At 46.3% G+C, this 21,298-nt stretch overlaps 1 protein-coding gene across 5 annotated transcripts in view; it reads left to right on the top strand.

Annotated features, from left to right (window-relative positions):
* SEMA5B (semaphorin 5B) overlaps positions 1-21,298 on the top strand; it is a 352,197-nt gene that overhangs the window by 292,146 nt on the left and 38,753 nt on the right. For all 5 annotated transcript variants that reach the window (XM_074967136.1, XM_074967132.1, XM_074967133.1 and 2 more), the window contains 4 exons: positions 7,265-7,382; positions 15,103-15,284; positions 18,194-18,337; positions 21,128-21,275. In XM_074967136.1, coding sequence (XP_074823237.1) covers positions 7,265-7,382; positions 15,103-15,284; positions 18,194-18,337; positions 21,128-21,275 — 592 coding nt within the window. The remainder of the gene's footprint in view (positions 1-7,264; positions 7,383-15,102; positions 15,285-18,193; positions 18,338-21,127; positions 21,276-21,298) is intronic.

Genomic DNA, 21,298 nt, shown 5'->3' with positions numbered 1-21,298 from the left:
TTGGCAGAAAAATGAAGTTGCAACTTGACCAGCATCTGACTGCAACAGCTCAGTTCCAGTCCACTTGTCTGTTCAGTGGGAAAGATAATGGATTTGCACAGCTCACGAGCCCATCTCTATGGGTTTAAATTTTTAAAGGTATCCAAATTCCAGGGATTGTTTGAGTTGGTTTTTCTTTTTAATCTTATTTTCATAAGCCGTGAACATCCTTTGATTCTGACTCTGCTCTCTTCACGCCATCTGGTTTTAGGGAAGACAAAAGTCCACTCTCCTTTGCGTGGGTTATTGAGACTGTCAGGAATTATGTTTTGGTTGGCTGGAAGCTAATATGATTATTTGTTTCGTTCGTACCCTCTGCAGGTTGATGTTAATGGGACAATAAGCTAACCTTGTCAGGAAATGCCAGCCTGCCAAACACAGTCTTTAGGCTCATAGCTAATCAACAGCAATAATACCACCTTATTGCTTACAAAACGCTATCCTCTTTGCATTAGCCGGGCTGCTCTGTGTTTGAAACCTATTAATATGGACTCCTAACATCTCAAAGCAAAGTTCAGTACTGTAACTCAAAAGATTCTGGCTCCCATCTCCTTCTATGACTTCATGTTCTTTATCAGTCCCCAGTCTTCTTTAAAACAAAGGAAGAACATAAACAATGTCCACCCACCCTGGGCTTAATAAAAGTCTTGCGTCCCTCCTGGGTTTTTTCTCAGCAATCTGCTCCTTGTTCCAGAGAGTGGCTGCGGGGCTGTCTCCCTGGGCCTTTTTTCACCCTAGTAGTCTGAGATTGGCATGAAACACAACCTCTGCCACTCTGTAGCCCCTAGCTTTCTTCCATCTCATTTCTCTTCTCGTACCTTGCCCTTTATACAGGAGAGTGTCCACAGGGCTGCTCCCCTGGACCTTCTTTCCTGGACTCTTTCTACTGCAGGGACTATTGTAAGAGACTATCCCTTTCTGGCAGTTTTCTGTGCAGACACCCCTCCTCTGCAGCTCTTATAAGGAGCACTGACTCCTTGCTCAGCTGAATCTGATTAGTGAGCAGGGCTAGCTGGCCTCAGGCCTGTGGCCCTTAAAGGGTCATGCCAGCCTGTTACACCCTCCCTCACCCACCTTCCAGAATTAGTTGCATTTACTTGCAGAGTAAAGAGAAAGGGAGTGAAAAAGAGGAAAATGGAAATAGAGAGGAAGGGCATGTGGAGAGCAAGAGCATTGTGATGAATTGCTGGAGAGCCTTAGCTGAATATCTATTCATATAAATGCCATGTGGTTGCTTTGGGACTCTTGGTACAGAAGAGCACATTTCCTTGTTGTCTCTCCCATGGTAATCAGAAGAGAGGACAGAAGTTACAGTAATTCTTGCTTTCCTTTGGTCTGTCAAAGCCTAATCTCTTGGGTCTGCTCTACTGATTTTAAAAGGTCTATTTATTACAGTCTAAAGCTTTTATCTGTCAGGGAAAACTGACCAAAAGATGGAGTCATCTTGTGCCATCAGTACATCAGAGGCTGGATTGGAAACTTTTGAACTGCAGACTTTTAAACTTCAATGAAGATTTTAAGGGAGAAATTGTTCAGTTCGTGAACAAGAGTTCCCAAGTGCCCATGTCACGGAGTGAGCTGCTGCTTTGCACTGCACACTGGAATGCCTAAGGAGGGCGAGGAATCCCAGTGGGCTAGTCTGTATTCCACCCTGGCCCCGTGGCCCACCGGGGATATTTGTTGGCGGCTCCTTCACGGCTATGTACCTGGCACGGTTCGTGACTTCCCCCAATAGCTGTTCCTTCTGTGGCGAGAGGGAGACCCTGGCACGCATTTATATCAAGTGCGCCTGGTTGCAGCCCCCCTTCCGGCTCCTCCAGAACTGATTCTGGTTTCACTTCTCCCCACATCTTCTGATTTACGCACACCCTGTCTGTGGCTCCACAAAGTTGCAAGACCTCCTTGTCAGCCTCCTCTTGGCCCTGGTCAAAGTGGCCATCCACTATACCTGGAGCAGGAAGCTAAATTTGGGGGGAGGGAGTGTTCTGCGACTGCAGGCCCTACTTCCAATTCTCCCTCAAGTCATGTCTCTGGGTAGAGTTCCTCTGGGCCACCTCCACTCGCTCCCTAGTTGCTTTCCAAGAGTAGTGGTTGGTGTCTGTGCTTCTGTGCACGGTGTCCCCCTCTGGATCCCTGCTTTTATACCTGTGACCCTCACAACCGTTCCTGTTTTTTCATTTTTTGTCCCCTGAACTTATTTGAAGCCTGGGTCCAGTGGCTCCTCCCCTTGGGTTAAGGGGAGGGGTCTTTAGATGTGTGCGGGCACAAGCATCCCCAGTGCTTCAATAGGTGCACATTGGAATAAACATTCCCTTTAAGAAACAACTGTGTTCACAGGTCAGATGTTTTTCTGGGTCATTTAACTCGTATTGGGACAATCTGTGGTAAAATTCAGTCCCCTAAAACCAAACCCCACAACTGCACCAACAAAGTGACTCTGAAGGGCCCCCTCATTTTCATTGCTCTGCGAGAGAAAAGTTCTCGTGCGGTGGTCAGCACAGAGATGGTTGGCCACACAATGCTGGCTTCTCCTCCTTGTTTTCAGATGCTAAACTGCATTGTAAGGACATAAAAATTCACAAATACTTTCCCAATAAGCCGCTGCTGCATGGCCGGTATGTGATTGGGAGTGGGGATGGGGGCTGGCCCTAGGTAATTATGGAATAAGGATAGGAGACAGATACTGAGTGGGGAGGGAGACAGGGCCTGGGTGATGAGAGAGAGGCAGGCAGAGCCAGGGCAATTGAGGAGTGGGGCCAGGAGGCAGCGCCTGGGTGATTAGAAGGGGAGGTGGGCCTTGATCAGTTGAGGAAAGGAGATAGGAGGCCGAGCCTGGGTAGTGGGGAATGGGGCCAGGAGGCAGGGGAAGTTTTTCTATTGACTGTAGTGGGCTGTGGATCAAATCCTACTTGCTGATTCCCCACCTGGAGCCTTAATCCTCTGTCTGTGTTATCCCATCTCATTGCTGTGGAAATTATTATTGTTCGACAACTGACAGTCCTGTGGCTCCAGAGCAGCAGGCAGCAACTCTTAAGGAGGAGTTCCTATTTTCATGCAAATGTCCCTGGTGAGTGAAAGTAGGGAGCGAGCAACAAAATACCCTGTGCAAAAGATACCAGCAGAATTGTTTCTAAATTCGGGGTTTTCAGTACAGTATATGCCATTAGGCACCAGATAAGACATTTATTGCAAGCCAATGAACTAAAGTGAATCACTATTGATACAAATACCTTGTCATCATAAACGCAGCCCAGCAGTTGTACATGGAGAGGTATTTTCCTGACTCAGTGAACGTGTTGCAATTATTAATCAGCATGAGGGGTCCTGGTGCGGGGGGGGGTGGTTTGCTGTCCTCAGCATCTTACTCTTCATGCACATCCCACCCTTTGGGACTTCATCGGGTAAGTCAGTGGGCAGCACCATCAGCATTAATGTAATCGCTATTCCCTGCTGTGCTCTGGAAGGCCCCCAGGGAGAATTTCCGGGGGGAGGCTAGTGGATTGATTCCCTGGCAATGTTGCTTCAATGGGAGTTGTGATGGCAAGGGGCAGGGAGGAGATGATATTGTATCATTTGCTCCTTGAGGCGCTTCTAATCAGCCACTTTAAGACTCTGCATACTCTTTGCCATTAAAGAGTCTACATACGGGATGAAATTCTGGCCCCATTGAAGCCAATGGTAAAAGTCCCATTGACTTCAGTAGCATCCTCTGAGTTTCTTTGGGGGCAGGGACTGTCTCTCGCTATGTCTTGTACAATGCATAGCACAATGGGGCCCTGATCCTGATTGGGGGCTTTTGAGCAGTACCAAAATGTAACTGCTACATGATAATATTTGTAAGTAGTTTCCACATGTATTTTCTATTCTAAACACACGGAAATACCGTGGTGTCGTAGCTACCATGGTGTGACAATGGTGATTTACTAATGGTGACTATTGTATGGATATTATTGATCCTTAACATTTATGTTACGGTAACATACAGAGGCCTCAACCAAATCAGGGTCCCATTTTTCTAGGCATTGCACATATAGCGAATGACAGTCCCTACCTCAGAGTCTACAGTCTAGAAGGTGTCTAATTTGTCTTTTTTGCATACATTGTTGTTTTTGCAATACAATTTATGTAGCATTTTGGGGTGTGTGTATGTGTACAGTATAATTCCAGTTATCAAAATGCCCTATATCCGAAAATCCTAGTTATTCAAAGCCACGGTGTCCCTCCCATGTAGCCCGATGTTAGTTAATAGCACTTCCGTTTGTCTGAAAACCTGTTTATCTGAAGTATTTGGATGTCCCCCAGCCCATTCAGATAAATGGGGATGTACTGTGTATAGGAGGGGAGGGGTGTGTATATATGTACATATACAAAGTGTGTGTGTGTTTATATTATTCATAAAATAAATAGGAATATATTTTTAAAAAATCTAAATGAAATGTGGATTTGAAAGCATTTACTTAATGCATTAGCCAGACATCATCTCTTGCTGTACTGTCTATTGTAATGCTATTTCCATTTATAAAAAGAAAAAAATGAAGTAACTTGTGTGTACGTAAATACATTTCTCTTTAACCTAAATCGTATCTCTGTCAGTTGATAGGTTTCTTACGAGAACTGAACCAGATGGGTTCTGAATTTTGAAGTGAAGTTGACAGCACAGCTGTTTTGTTTCTAGATCTCAGCTGGTCACGGGAGCCAGCCTTGAGATGGGGAAATGTCTTGTTCTTTTTGATTATTATTAAATTATACCATGTATGTTCTGCTAACCAAATAGAGCCCAGTTCTCATGTAAGTGGCAGAGAGAGGGAAATGACACTTTGTTCTACTCATGTCCAGAGCCCAGCGAGTGCACACCTAGCCCAAGATATAGTTCGGGTTAACTCACACAGTGTCAGCCTTTTGCCAAGCCCATTGCAATGAAGGCACTGGTTCTGTGATTCAGTTACTGATTGCCCATCAGCTGTGGGGGTTAGTGAGAGTGGCAAGAGAATGGCAGGCTGTGATTCACTGAGTGCACTGTTAAGGGTCTGTAACTTGCTGCTCTCAGCCGAGAGCAGCACATTAGCTACGTGACATACGGTATAATAGTGCCAGCAAAGTGGTCAGTGCCTAACTGAGATATATTGCAGCCTGCAGGGTGGCTGTGGGTCGCAGCGCAGAACATACGGAGATTATTTTCTGAATTTATGCAACACATGTTTTCCTATAAATTAAATTCAGAGGAAATGTGTATTTGTAATAGGGTGATGCTCACAACAGCCATCCCTGTTACGAATTATAATGACCTGCCTCTGATTGCTGAGTGTCTAGTGGACCAGCTTTATACAGTCGGAAGCAACCACATGTGCTCCGTCTCAAGGTCTGGAAGGATGAGCAGAGATCTGTACAGCTATATGCTGGATTCTTTTGTTCTTCTTCTCTGTGTTTTTCTCGCTTCTTCCAGAAACCACACAGTTCCCTCCTGAAGTGCTGGGGTTACCTAGGGGTCTGAGCACATGCCATGCATCTTTCCAGGTTCTGCATTTGCTCAGTGACTATGTACGGTCCCAGAGAGGAGCTGCTGCCTTTGAAGTGCAAATGGCAGACAAGCACTTCCTATGAAAATGAATGCTACCCCATACTGTGGATTAGAACAGGATGGGCAGCCAAAACAGTACTATGGGGCTCTTGAGCCAGAATAGTAAGCACCGCAGCAAGTATGTACCCTTCAGTGTCCTTGGGCTAGGGATCTCAAGTCTTTTTCTATGTTAAAGCCTAGCCCTTTACTACTTCGGGCTGGATGAGAATTATCTATACCTTTTGCTCAGGTATTTTTAAGCAGTTTAAGGAAAACATAATGGAGAATCATTGTAACTTGTTCAATAAATAAATCTCTCCTTTAAAACAACCAAGAGACAATTGCATTGCTTGCTGTTTACCAAGTTTAAATCTTTAGTGAAACAGATGCCCTTCTGCACCATATGAGCAAATTAGAGAGTTGTTAAGTAATAAAAACATGTACCAGAGAGCAAAAGAATCAAGTGTTTGCTTTTGGGCAAATTGCTTTGGAATCAGTAGGACTAGTGCTACATCCAAGTGTTTTCAGCTGTGCTTGAGGGACATGATTTTTCATTTGTAGCTGATTATGATCTAATAGGATTTCAAAGATTTCTGGGTGGGAATACTTCACATCTCATTTCATTTGATATTTTTCTGATGTTTCACTTATCATACTGATACCTACCCTTGGAATGAATCTCATTATCTTCCTTTTTAGTTGCCTGGACTAGATTTTTCCCGTTGGTCCCAGGCCACCATTTAATTGGCATTTTTGAAATCTTTGGGGGATTTCAGAAAGAGCAAAGCAGCAGTTTGCATGAGAGCAAAGCATGGATCACTGAAATAAAGAGATGATGTTACAAATCCTTTTAGTTTTGGTCCTCCCTCTTCTTTCTCCCCAACTTGCACATATTCTCTGTGGCTTATGCTATTACATTTTCATAATGAAAATTAAGGACTTGAAAGGAATCCGTGAGGGAAGTAACCAGTACAGCCCAAGATGGACCAGTCTGATCGCTGACCTTTGCTGTCCAGTGATCGTGGTAGCCATAGTTATTTTTCTTTAGCAGCTCATAGGATGGGAACACACACATAGCTGTAAATATGGGTTTGGCAGGAAAATGAATGCACTCGTATTCAGAGCAGCCAAAGGCTCAGAAATAATATTCTGCTGTGACTGTTCCAAACTGACATCTTGATGTTAGGATTATAAATGAAATCATTGTTCTGACAAAGGCCAAGACTAATAGAAAGCCTTTATTACTGGCCCATTGGCTAATTCTGCTTGTCTAACCCCTTTGGATGGACATAGTGTCAGCAAACATGCTCACAGAGGATGCTTTGTGTGAGATCTGGCCTGGTGAAGGATTACTAGGGGACACAAGGATATCTCAATGACAAGTGTTCCTGACTAAAATTCACAATTTCCCCCCCCTAGGCCTCAAAAGAGAGTGACTGGGTTTTTAATCTACAGTTTGTATGAGTGATATTTGCTTTGTGTCCTAACACCCTTGTTATTCAACTGTTCTCTCGTTGCAAGCAGGTGGAGTGCTGCCTAAAGAAATGTTTTCTTCTGCTAAAATTTGGTGCAGTTGACAGCTGTCATATAGAAGCACTACACTTTAATATAGGTTCTTAGAGCTGGCCAATCTTAAAGAGCTCTAATCTGCTCTCTTTCCTCACACAGGGAATGTCTAGGAGCCAGGGACCCATACTGTGGCTGGGATAACAAACAGAAACGATGCACCACCATTGAGGACAGCTCCAACATGAGCCTGTGGACTCAGAATATTACTGAGTGCCCGGTAAGTGGAAATTAAAATAAAAGAGTAGAAAAATATATTGCACTGTGTGTGTGTGTGTGTGTGTGTGTGTGTGTGTGAGAGAGAGAGAGTGAGTGAGCATTATAGTCAGCCTATTGCTCAGAACATACGTTTCTATTCTGTAAGGTCTCTGAGTCCTGCTGGGGGCTTCCTAAACCCGCAGTTAAGTCAGAGCAGCCTCAAGGCTGCTTTAATTCATGCACTACTTCTCTCGGCTCTCTGTGGGTGTGGGAAATGAGAGTAGCTGAAGTGCCGTGCTCTCTGGCCCTGCCCAGCATGTCCGAACTCATCTCTGACACACACCTTATATGAGGGACCGCATAGAGTTCTTGTGACAACTCTGTTCTAGCCAGAGAAACTCCCTGTGCTGGGCTATATTCTGTTGGAGAAGCAGAAAGAGGCTGAACATAAACAGAGAATCAGGCCGTGTGTGTGTGTGTGTGTGTGTGTTTGTAAGAGGGGAAGAATGCTGGAGTGGGGGGAGCATAAAGAAGGCGAGAGGGTGATAGGGTGTGTGTGTTAAAGTGGAGAGAATTTGATGTGTCGGTGTGTAGGCACAGTTGGAAGGGAAGGCTGATGGTGTATATCTATATATGAGAGAGAGAGATGAAATTGTAACCCTCCACTCATCTGAGTAGGATTCAAACACAGTTTAAGGCACTCAAAGGGAACACTTTTCTGTTCTTGTCATGGTCTCTGAAATGTCATTGCAACAAACCAGCTTTGCCTGCTTCAGTTTTGATCAGCAAGCTGGCTATCTTTCTGCCTGTCATACCCAGTTTGTGGCTGCAGTCTTCGAAAGCTGCATGGCCAAGTTAATTCCTGCTGCTTGAACCATATCTGTAAGATGGCAGGAAAGAGAACTACTCTGATTACCTTGCAGTGTGGAAAATTAAAAGATTTCTCTTCAACCTCCATTGTTATCTAATGCCAATTAGCGTGCTAATGCTGCTAACTACAGCAGGCTGAGAAGGGGCTGGGTGGGTTATATCTTCAATATGCTATTTATGTCTAGAGATGCTGGGATATTTATTTCCCTTATCTGTCTTTCTTCTCAGAAAATTTCCCAGGAAATACTAGTCATTACTTCAATCCATCCTCTGCTTGGCAGGCTTAAGTCTTTTACCACTGGATTCAAAGGCTTGTGTGTTTATAACCCTCTAGTGTGGTGCTTCCTGATTGGACATGCTGTTATCTCTTCCTGTTTAATGCCTGTGTCTGTTGATAGGTGTGAGGTGTTAATCCTATAGTTCGAACACATCCGCCATGGCGAACGCTGGGGAACGTGCAATTCCAGATAATTGTTTCAAGGTTATAAAGGCTGCACAGAATATTCAGGAGCATTCTGAATATTGTGTGCTTCTAGGGACATTCATTTCACCTTTGCGTTAGAATTTAATATGCAGATAGTTTTAGGATTTTTATTATTAATATATTAATTTTCATCAATGTAGTACTTTTCACTCCAAGTACTTTAAAAACCACATACATTACAGAAATAACTTCCTCTCTTTCTCCCCTCCCCCCCCCTTAACTGAACACATCAGAGATTGATATAGAATGGAACAGCTGATTTAAGGCCCTAATTCAGCAATGTACGGAAGCATGCACCCAATTTTAAGTGCATGGTAAACACCTTGCTCAGTAGGGGCCTTACATTACAGTAAGCAGAAGAATGTTGTACCCATTTAAAAAGCAGTGGCATGTAGGTAAATAGAATGCAGTGACCCGAGTTGGAATTTGGCAGGGATACTGAAGTTAATAGGCCTGCCCTTGTGAAGAATGCCTCTCTGTTATCTCTTTTGTTTTACTTCCTGTGTCTTGGAGAATCCAGATTTTTATCTTACTGGGTTTCAGGTACTTGATCCATAGTATTATCTCTCTCTCTCTCTCTCTCTCTCACACTCACGTTATTCAAGTTGCAAAGTCAAGCACTCAGGGGATTGGTCCTGCTTTGAGCAGGGGGTTGGACTAGATGACCTCCTGTGGTCCCTTCCAACCCTGATATTCTATAAAGTTCCATGCGTAGCCCTGTGCTTTGTTCACTGCACTCTATTCAACTTCTGCTCTAGACAGAGAATGATTAACTTCCTCAGGAGCTTTTCTGTGGCACTTATCCCTGTAGGATCTGAGTGCTTTACTAATTATTTTACTTTCACAAAATCTCTGTGAAGAAAGGGGTGATATTATCCCCATTTACAGGTGAGGAACAGAGGCAGAGAGAGTCTCAAGTCAGGCCCCTAGAAAATGAGGAACATGCAATTAGTGATCACCTGTGAAAAGTTTTTATTTAAGTGACTTGCCCAACATGACATTAGAACTCTGTGCAGAGGAAGGGAGAGAATCCAGTTTTCCAGGGCAGCATTCAACTGCTGTAACCTTAAGGCTGTCCTTTCTCTTCCTGCAGTCCCCTGCCTCATTCACTGTATGCTTTTCAACTTCTGCAACTAATGAGACAAGGGTCCTACAGACAACTGTCCTCTCTACTACACAACCCTGATGCATCCCCAGAGCAAGTCTATCCCGACAGGTTTCCCCTCTGCCCCACTGGTTCTCAGACCCAGTCTCTTTACCCATCCTCTCCTAGTCTCATTTTCCCATTTCTCTTCCTCTCCTATCCCCAGTTCCAGTCTTCCCCTACCTCATATATCTGTCTCTTGTCCCCTCTGTGTTTGAATCAGCAGCTTCATCCTCCACCCTGCCTGGCCCAGCAGGGGGACCATGAAGAGCACAGATGAAACAGTCTCTCTGCTCTCAGCTCAAGTGCCCAGACCAAGGCCTGGCCCAGCCCTCAACTGTCTAGAGCTGCAGTTATAGAGAAAGTCCTGCTCTGTCCCCCTAAGCATGGATAAGCTCTTCAGGGAATTCAGCCTGTAAAATCTAAGAGAAGTCTCTATTGAGCTTGTGCAAACTGTGATTTTTTACAAAGGCTTATAACTTGGCCAAATTTGGCAGTTTTCCTAGGGACAACAAAAGGCACATCCCTGATTCAAAGGGCACCTCTCTGCCAAATTTCAAACCCCTGCTCCAAATCATGGGGGCACTAGAGCTGATGAAAGAAAAGGACACCAGAAATTTTTAACGTAGGGAAAACGATGCATTTCTCCCTCGCCTTGCTCTAAGAAATGGCTGAAATTAATAAATCAGCCTGAGGCAGACACCTGTCATGGAAAACCAGCTCAAATGTCTGAGTTTGGCAAAGCTGTATGGAACTGAAAACGGGGTCTTATAATGAAAAGTGTCGGGCAGCATTAATATTAGGTGGTGCTCACGGGCAATGGGTGAAGCTTCCCCTGGAGGAGGCTAGCTCCCTGTCCCATCTCTTCCACCTGTAGCCCCGCCCACACTCCACCCCCACTCCACCCCCCCGCCACCACTAACCGCGTTCCTCCTCTCCTCTGCCCCCCACGAGGCTCCCCGCATCCCTCCTTTCCTCCAGCCACTCCCCTGCGAGGCCTTCGCCGCTCCCCACTTCCCTCCTCTTCTCCACACGTCCCCTTCCCTCAAGGCCGCCGCTGCTCACATGCTGTGCGTCCTTTCTCTCCTCCTCCCCTGCGAGGCCCCCACCGCCCGCAAGGACATGGTGAGCAGCGGGCAGGAGGGGGTGAAAGAGAGGAGGGACGTGGGACGGTGGGGGCCTTGCGGGGCAGGGGAGGTGGAAGACAGGAGGGATGCAGCAAGCAATGGGGACCTCCTGGGGCTGGGGTGGAGTGGAGAAGAGGAGGGACTCACCAGACAGCAACAGGCGGGGGGCGGGGTAGGGACAGGAAGAGGCTGGGTACAGGTGGGGTCACCACGGCCCAGCTGTCCGCTGGCGGCAGCTGCACCAGGAGAGGCTTAGCCTCCCCTGATCTGTTACACTCGCCAACTATGGTGGTGCTACCATCTCCACCTATCGTATTTGACTATATATCAAAAATATCTGCTCTACATGAAAACAGGTCAGTCTGGATTTTTAGCTTGGATTCTGAGCACCGCTGCTTTTGGGGCTGTTTCTGCATTCCTTGAACTCAGTGAGACATTTAAGTTATGTGAGCAGTGGAGGATTGGACCCTTCTGCATATGTGGGTCTATTTATGATTAACAAGGACTCTCTTACCTGATCATGTAATAGTTTCAAAGATGTATTTGATATACAGATTTTTTAAAATGTATCTTGTTTATATGATAGCTATAAAGGAAACACCACGGAGACCTGTTCTGAAAAAGATCAATTCATGGTTTTTTATCCAAATTCCCGAGCTGGCTCTTTTCAAAATGTGACTACAAACCTAAGGATGGAATAATAATCCATACGTAATTTCTTAAGAAAAAAAACTTCCGATACTTGCAACGTGACATGTTTATAAATCTCAACATTTCAGCCATTTTGTTTATTTATTTAAATTTTGGGTTGTTTCCCAGTACCAGTTACAAGCCAATAATTATTTATCAGCTTTTTATTTTTAAAAACTGAAGCAATGGGCCATATCATACCATTGATTTCTAAGCAGAACTCCTCATGGAAATCAGCAAAAGCTTCTGGCTTAAAAATGAATCGCATGATCCAATATTTGGATTTTTACTTTTGAAAGGCAAAAAAAAAGAAAAAAGAAAAAAGAAAATCCAGAATCAAATGTTTGAAAGTAGCTCTCTTAATTTTCTAATTTTGTAAGACCCAAGCTGTATTAATTTTGTGTCTGTATTTAAAATCACAAAAAGAAACAACGTACTCCTTTGGGACATCTTGCCTGGTAACCTTCAACCCAGAATGAATTTTTGTTGCTGAATGACAATCTGTTGAAAACAAAAGTTTGCAACAGATGCTTGAAACCCCTTAACCGCAATGTGACGAGCACAGTAACAGATCTAAATTACTTCCATGTCATTGCTGCGGATTGCCGAGGTAGTTAGAAGGACTGAGGGGGATGATGTCGGCTCTCAAAAGTGTCTAGTTAAAGCTTAACACAAGGCCAGATGGGTGAGGAGGAATGAGAGAGTTCTACTCCCGATTCTACAATTGACTCACTGTGTGGCCTCAGACGTGTCTCTTAACCTTTTTGTGCCTCAGTTTCCTCATCTGTAAAACTGGGGAAAAGATGCTTACATCACTGGCTAGTTCAGAATGATTGTAGAGCTCTTTGAAGCTGTAGAATGATAAGGAATGTTGGTTTTATTTGCAGCTGTCTCTGGCTCAGTACTTGGGCCCGAGATGTTAGCCAGGGCCCCAGTCTGTTCCGTTCTTATCATTCTTGGAATGAGACCCCAAAGACCAATTTCCATGTTGCCTTTATTGGCAGTTTCACTTTAGCTGCAGGGTTTTGTGCAGCTCTGTGTGGGACATTTCACACTGGTGCTAACTCTTCTCTGATTCCCTCCTATCTTCCCCCAGGAGGGGGAGCACTTGTGGGGAGGCAGGACCATATTCCTTGCATGCCTCACAAGAGACGGCAGGAACCAGGGGCAACTGGAGGTGCAGTTGCTGGGTGGCAGAGGAGGCACGAGTCACTTCCTTCCAGGTACCCCCGCACTCCTGCCGCCTCTGTCCCTCCCTGCAGCTCCATGCAGCCTGGGAACCAGCAGGGAGAGCAGAGAGCAGTCAGAGGAGAGAGGTGCAGAGGTTGTGAGTTTCCGAGAGCTGACCCTGTGGCTGGGTGTTGTGGGGTTGGGGTTGGGTCTGGAAGTGCAAATGTCACAGGAGATGCCTGACACCTGGCGAGTCTGTTTCCTTTCACTCCGACCATAATGCGGAAGCACAGTTCTGGAACAGCTCCAGGTGACATGTCCTACTACACCTCTGTCAGAGCCCTTCAGATTGGGCTGTCTCTGTGGGAGCTGCAAGGGAGTTGTAGGCTCAAGACAACACACAAATTGCACATCCTCAGGAAGTGGCATTGGGAACCCAGTGGATCTCAGGCACAGTTATAGACAATGGCACCTCTAGGGCCTCTACACTTCCTCCCATGGCGGGCTAGGGTGCCCTGCTGCCTCCCCGATAGCTGCCTCACTTCATGTAGCCCCCCTGTCGGAGGCCACAGCGCACATACTGCACAGAATTAGTTTCTGCTGCTTCTTCTATTCTGTTACGCTAGACAGAGCAGCAATATCCTGATGGCTGGTTCTGGCTGGAGTTTGTGAAGAGCACAGGTCTATTATTATGGCCGCTGGCAGAGCAAACCAAACTAAAGCAGGGTATGGGGGGAACCGTGCTCAGCAAACTCATCTCTCTTCTGTAAGGCCCTTGACTTCACTTTGCACCAGAATTTTGCGACCTTACACTTGTGCATCGCCTAGGAGCCTCTGTGAGATGGGCAACTTCCTGTAGCAAAAGAAGGAGAGGGAGAGGGATGGGGGGATGGGAGTGATTGTAGTATTAATTTCAATAGGAAGATTGTTTGATTAAATAATTGTCTGGGTGGTTGTTGGTTTTTTTAATTATAAATCATGACCAACGTGCAAGGTTATTTTTCATTTGTAGGGTAATTTAGCGATCTTGAAGGCATGAGATTAACAGCAAGCTAGGCATCGCACGAGCAGAAACTGACACCCCACCTCTCACACATATCAATCCTAGTCTGAAACTTCCCCTTATTCCAGTTTTTTTGCACATGCATGATTACCCTGATGTTTTTATTATTATTATTATGTATTTATGTTGTAATGCCTGGAACCCCCAAGTCACGGAGCACAAGCCCATAGTGCCAGGTGCTGTACAAACACAGAATGAGAAGACAGCACTTGCCCCAAAGCTGCATATATTCGAGTTTTCTGGAGACGAGTGGCACAGCCTGCTAGATAAGGCACTGGACTGGCCACAGGAGACCTGTGCTCTATTCCTTGCTTTCCCGTTAACCTGCTGTGTGACCTTGAGCAAGTCATTTCACTTACCTGTCTGTGTCTGTTTCATCTCTCCTCCTTTCCCTGTGATATCTAATTAGATTGTAAGCTGCTTAGGACAGGGACCGTCTCCTACTATGTGTTTGTATAGCGCCTTGCACAGTGGGGCTCTGAGCTCAGCTGGATGCTACAGTCATATAAATAATAAATTCTAGGGGAATAGTCTCACACATTGCAGCAGTACTTTAGTAAACCGTGGAGTTTGGGACTGTTAACACAGGAAGCCAGTGGTGAGGCTGCTAGTGGGCAGTGCCTACTGCCTATCATGCTGAGGAATATTGTCTCATTGCTCAATTGTTGTCCCTGTCTGTCCATATCCACCTGTTGTCTCTTGTCTTATCCTTAGATTGTAAGCTCCTTGGGGCAGGGACTGTGTCTTTGTTCTGTGCTTGCACAAGACCTAGCCCAGTGGGCTCGTGGTCCATAACTCGGGCTCCCAGGTGCTAGGGTAAGACAAATAAATAATAACCACAAAACATAGTGGTGTCTTAAAGGCTGAGGTGGTGTGAGATGATATCCGAAGGTGTGGCGGTTTTGTGAGATAGACAGACAATGCTCTTGTGGGTTGCGGTAGTCACCTGAGGGAGCTTTGCTGCTTGTATACGCATGTTAGGTATGCAGGGTGGAATTCTGAGGGTAAATACTGGCTCAGCGTCGTCTGAAAATAACCCCAGCTTTTGAATCCTGCTCACAGGCACAGACAGCTCCTGTCCAAGCTGCATCTTAATGCTCTCAGCAGCTGTGTTTGCCCTGTCTATTGTGGTGCTGTCTCCAGAAATGTAAACTCTCTGCAGTGACTTCTTACGTTTTTTTTTTTTTAAATTAGGTGAAAAACCTGACAACAAATGGGAGATTGGGGCCCTGGTCCCCGTGGCAACCATGTGAGCATTTGGATGGGGACAGCACAGGCTCTTGTATGTGCAGGTCACGGTCCTGTGACAGCCCTCGCCCTCGCTGCGGGGGTCGCGTCTGCGAAGGGGCCAGGATCGAGATTGCAAATTGCTCAAGGTACCTCTGCATGACTGGGAGGGGAACAGGGTGGTTCCTAAATGTCTGGTCTCCTCAACTACATTTCCACTGGTATCGTCTTGTCTCTGGGCCACATTTGGCCCAAGGGGTAAGTGGGTGCAACTCCAGTCCAAGTCAATAGGAGCTGCAGGGACTCGGCTCCTCTGAAAAACAGGCTGAATGTGTCTCAAGTGAGGCACCCAAGAGCTGAGAGGCTCCCAAGTGAGTGGATGTATTGGAAAACGGACTTAGCCTCTCTGGGCTCACTTCCCCCCCCCCGCTGTACAGTGGGAATAGTGAGACAACAGTGCAGTGGCAGGAGGCTTAGTTAGGTAATGACTGAACAGTGCTGTGAAGATTAAAACATGCTAAGCACACTAGTGTTGTGTTTCTAGCCTTGGAAGTGTGGCCAAATGGAGGAGGCTGGGAGACAGCATATTGCACAGGAGCATTCAGGTGCTTCCTTTGTGTGCCGGGTCCCTGAGTTAGTGAACCATCAGCATCACGCCATGCAGGGGATTGCTGCCGTCTGGCTGCATGAGACAAGGGCAGGCCTAGGAAAGCATCTCCATTCAGGACAGGACTTGCTTATGTCCCATTGCAGTCAATGGAACTTAATCATGGATCTGAAGTTAAGCTTGTGCTTAAGTGCTGCCCTAATAGAGATTGGCTTAGGTCTGTGTTTCTTTCCTGAATTGGGATCCTACATAGCTTTAATCTATCTTAGCCCCTCTTTAAACACTCCTCATACTGAGTAGGCCTAGCTTCCTACCGCGAGCTCAGCCCTGCTCTTGGCAGCAAAAGGATCAGCTACATTTGTTAAGGGTAATATTTTAATTGCAGTGTATTCTTCCAGCTGTGCTGCTTACCCAGCAGAGCCAGCCATTCCTGCCACTGCTCTGCTGCCCCGTATTGAGCTGAGCCCTCTTGAGGCAACCCTTTCTGTCACTGACTGATGTCAGGCCCACCAGAGGGACAAGCATTTCAGCATCACTCATGTTATAGGCTTCGGTCCAGCGGGAAAAGTGGTGGGAACAGCCTGTAAGAAGTGGCTGAAATATGTATTCCATCATAAAACATAGGAAGGCAGCAAGGTTTGAAAAATAGGGACATCTGGTCATCCTACATCCACTTAAGCCCTAGAATTTCCTTTAATTGACTTCATATGCCATTGGGATGTTTCCGCAGAGAGAAAGCAGGATGTTTAAAGATGAGTTTTATTAGAAAACAGGAGTTGGAAATCTGAAAATGGAAACTTTTTGTTGCTATTAAGAATCCTCTCCACTTGGAATACAAATCACCTGATGGCAGGAAGTGTTATTTTTATGAGGAATGTTTTTTTGTATATATTTATTTTTCTTTTCCTGCTACAGCAGCAACAAAAGTCCTCCTTGTAGTGTTTTTCCCTTTTAAGATCTTGCATAAAACCTCTCCTCCTGGAGTGAGGACTGGCAGGTGAGAGGTGGGTTAAAACATGGAAGAGTAAGATTTTCATATAAAAGGATCTGTCGTTCCTTCACCTGTGTGGGGAGGAGGGGATATCCAGCACTGTTCTGAAGTCAGACTGCTCAGAGAAGGCAAGAGCTGATAACCAACACAAAAAACATTCAGGGGAACTTGGGTTTTAACTTTCATCCTGTACCACGATTGGTGCCAGGCTAAAACGCACTTGTTGCCAGCAGTGTTATTAGTTCAGTAAAGGTTTTGAAAAGTAACATCTGTTTTCCACCTCAGCTTTCGAGCATGGCTGTAACAGGAGAGCACCTGAGTCGTTGCTTTAGCAGACATTAGAAAGTGGCATTTTTTACAAAATGAGATTGCTGGACTAGAAACAGTAGCACTTCGAGATGAGGTCTTCAGGCAGAGAGATAGTTGCCTATCTGGTGGCGCAGTCTGAGATGAGAATCTGTGGCGCATGAAAGACCGTAATCTAATTCTTCTGTCCCCTGGTCCTATTGAGATTTGCGATCGAGTAGTATTGCCAACCCCTATCGGACATCAGGCCCCCAAAATTGTGAGATTGGCTTAAAAATCATGAGAGATATTTTTTTAATGTAATAAGTGTTGGGGGTTTTAATTTGCCTTCTGGTTTCTGCACATCTAGGGTCACACTAAGGTCAGATTTTCAGACTTTTCTCTGCAACCATGAAAGCTAGATGATACTAATTTTTTTTAACTGAAAGCTGAGATTAAAAGCAGGATTCCAGGAGCTGGAGCTTTAAGAAAAACACCAAAATATCACAAGATTCATGATAAAATCCTGAGATAGCAACACTAGTTATAGCAAATCTGTAGTGTCAGTGTGCCCTCAATGGAGAGGGGTAGTTTTCCCAACACCTGGGCACTGGCAGAGCTGGTTTTGCTGACCCACCACACCTGAATCCCATTCAGTGGGAGGACCAGTTCATGCAACGGGGTTGGGTTTTAACATGCAAATTTTGGGGTCTGCTGTTGTGTGAGCACATTGGCTAGAGTGGGAAGGTAAAGAGATATTGGAGGGGGTTAGTCAATGAAACTTATAGAGGAATGGGATTGAAGGGAAAGGGAAATCATCATCAGTAACACCACAGAAAACTCAGAGAATCCTTGGGTGGGAGTTTCAAATTGCTCAGCATTGGCTTAACTCTGCTTTGTTTGAAGTCAATGGGAGCTTTGCCATCAACTCCAGTGGGAGTGGAGTTAGGCCAAGGCTGAGTGCTTCTGAAAATCCCAGTCCTAACTTGGGGTCTATCGCTTGGGTCTGGCTGAAATGAAGTGAGCCTTTTTAGAACAGTGTTTCCCAGTGATTTAGTGGGGCTGCCCCTTAAGAACTTTACAGCCTAAGCCTTTGAGTATAGCAGAAAACTGGAAGAACTGTAATTAACCCAAATAGCTTGTTTTCTCATCTGCCCCCTCCCTTTGTCTGTCAGAAATGGAGCTTGGACACCCTGGTCCACCTGGGCCCAATGCAGCACCTCCTGTGGGATTGGCTTTCAGGTCCGTCAGAGATCGTGCAGCAACCCTGCTCCGCGGTATGGGGGCAGGGTCTGTGTTGGACAGAGCAGAGAAGAGAGGTAAGAGGCATTCCCAGCCCAGACACTAGACGGTCTTTCATCCAGGGCAGTACATTCACTTTCGAGGCTATAAATATGTACCAGCGGGAAGGATGGGTCTTAAGTTAGCGTAGATGAAACACAAAGAGCTAGTGTTAATGCAGTGTTAGGGCTCACCAGTCAAGCACATAGAAGTGAGGGAATTTCAGAGTTAAAATGCATTAGTTCGCCCACATTGACCATCCTCCATATTGTAACAAACCTGTGACAATCTAAGGCCTTGTCTACACTAGTGTGGTGGGTCGACTTAAGTTATGCTACTCCACCTAAATAAATAACATAGCTTAGGTCGACTTAATGCGGTGTCTTCACTGTGCTGTGTCAACGGGAGACGTTCTCCCACTGACTTACCTTACTCTTCTTGGGGAGCTGGAGTACTGGAGTCAACCGGAGAGCGCACAGCTGTGGATTTAGCAGGTCTTCACTAGATCTGCTAAATCGACACCCGCTGCATCGATTGCAGCAGCGTTGATCTCCCCGGTAGTGAAGACAAGCCCTAAGACTGCACAGTTACCACCATGCTGCATGCCGTGGTTTCTCAGTAGTAGCAGGGATAGAACTGAGATCTGCTTACCCCCAACACAGATGATCCTATCTGTTGTGCTAAAAGAGAATCTCTGTTAGCAGATACTCAGTTGGGCAGTTCTGATTCCACCCACTAGAGGGCAGTGGTGTACATACACTCTAGTCAGTGTACACATCAGTTGCACCTTAATTACAACTCCAGTTCACTCTGTTAGGTCAGTGTTAATGGTAATTATGCGCGAAAAAGAAAGAACCCAGCTTGACTTTCAGATCTCAGATTGAGTTTGCAGGGTTCGGCATGAGAAAAATCTGTTTTTTTACTTGAAAACTGAGGAAATTTGATCTGGAATCGTTGAAAGACAATAAACTTGGAATGCACAATACGTTTTCCACAGAATCACTTCTCAGAGTCCAGCCACTCTTTAAGCAAATGCTTTAAAGTATCCCCGTGTGGTTTCTAGCTTTGACATTTCATTAAAGGCCACTTCTACTTGGCAGCAGATTTTTGTTGGTCTCTTGAGTAGTGACTTAAGACAGGTTTCTCTGTGTTTTTCACTGTGCAAAGGGTAATTCATTTCCACTTTCTTGACTCTGGACGTCTCTGTTTGGCTTGATTTGTGGCCATTCAAAAGGAACTTTAAAGACTGCATGGCAGTCAGTTGTGGTCTAAGTTTAAAGACTGGAGTGATTAAAATTCAGATGGAGTTTGATTCAAAAGCTGAACAAAAATGATGTTCCCTTTTTTAAAGGAAACATGAAACAACATTAATCTGCTATTAGATACAGCCCAACTTCAAACACTAGTTACCTGTGTTCAAAACATCAATAAGGGCGAGATTTTCGAAAGACCAGCTTGTCATAGTGTTGCCAGGTGTCCAGTTTTTGACCGGAATGCAATGCTGACCGGGCCGCTAAAAGTCCAGTTGGTGGCGGAACGGGGCTAAGGCAGGCTCCTTGCTTGCCCTGGTTCCGCACAACTCTCGGAAGCGGACGGCATGTCCAGCTCCTAGGTGCAGGGGTGGCCACAGGGGCTCCATGCGCTGCCCCTGCCCCAAGCACCAGCTCTGCAACTCCCCATTGGCCAGGAACCGCAGCCAATGGGAGCTGCAGGGGCAACGCCTGCAGGTGTGGGCAGCGTGCAGAGCCCCCTGGCCCCTCTGCCTAGGAGCCGGACATGCTGGCCGCTTCTGAGAACTGGGCGAAGCCAGGACAGGTAGGGAGCCTGCCTTAGCCCTGTTGTGCCGCTGATCGGGAGCTGCCTGAGGCAAGCACTGCCCAGCTGGAGCCCGCACCCTGAACCCCTTCCTGCACCCAAACCCCCTGCCCAAGATCAGAACCCCCTCCTGCATCCTAACTCCCTCCCAGAACCTGCACCCCTCACCCCAACCCCCTGCTCCAGCTCTGAGCCCCCTCCCGCACCCCATACCCCCTCACCCCCGGCCCCACCCCAGAGTCCACACCCCCAGCCGGCGCCATCATCCCGGCCCACATCCCTACCCCCTGCCCCAGCCCTGAGCCTGCTCCCACACCCTGAGCCCCTCATTTCTGGCCCCAGCCAGAGCCCTCACCCCCTCCTACACTCGGTGAAAGTGCGTGAGGGTGGGGGGAGGCGGGGATGGAGTGAATGGGGGTGGGGTCTCAGAAGGGGTGGGGAAGGGGCGAGGCCTCGGAGAAGGGGCGTGGCAGGAGCGTGGCAAGGGGGTTCGGTTTTGTGCGATTAGAAAGTTGGCAACCCTAGTTTGCCAAGGGCTCAGCACCTGTAACTGGGGACAGATTGAAGAGCTCCACTCCCATTTAGGCAACTAAAATGAGGGCCAGATTTCCAAAATGCTCAGCACCCAGCATCTACCATTGTGACACATGTGGGTTGGGGGCATGGCTTTTTTGGAAATCTATCTGAATGATTTTGCTATCCAAATGAGATCTGAACTCTTTTGAAAATGTGCCCCTGACTGTGGGTTCTGAGCTTGTTGGCAAATCTCCCCCTAAATGGTTAACCACCTTGGGTTAAGTGCAAAGGGTGAAATTCACTCCTGTGCGGCGTGCCAGCAAAGCCCACACTTCCCTTAAATTTGACTTTGGTGGCACATGAATTTCACCCAAAATGTATGTAATGGCTGTGATCTTGCTTTGGGGGTGCCATTTAAAGCCCATATTCCTCTGTCCTTTGGATGCCTCTAGTAAGTGACAGGGATTCTCTGATGTGCTTCGCCCACACTCTTTCAGATTCTGCAACGAGAACAATCCATGCCCATTACCAATATTTTGGTCTTCATGGGGCCCCTGGAATAAATGTAGTGCGAATTGTGGTGGAGGGATACATTCCAGGCAGAGGTCCTGTGAGAATGGCAACACCTGTCTGGGCTGCGCTGTGGTATGTATTATTTACTGACATTG

This window comes from Natator depressus, chromosome 11, assembly GCF_965152275.1.
Source record: "Natator depressus isolate rNatDep1 chromosome 11, rNatDep2.hap1, whole genome shotgun sequence".
NCBI classification, from domain to species: Eukaryota; Metazoa; Chordata; order Testudines; family Cheloniidae; genus Natator; species Natator depressus.
Note: the sequence above shows the minus strand (reverse complement) of the source record. Positions and strands in the feature narration are given on the sequence as shown.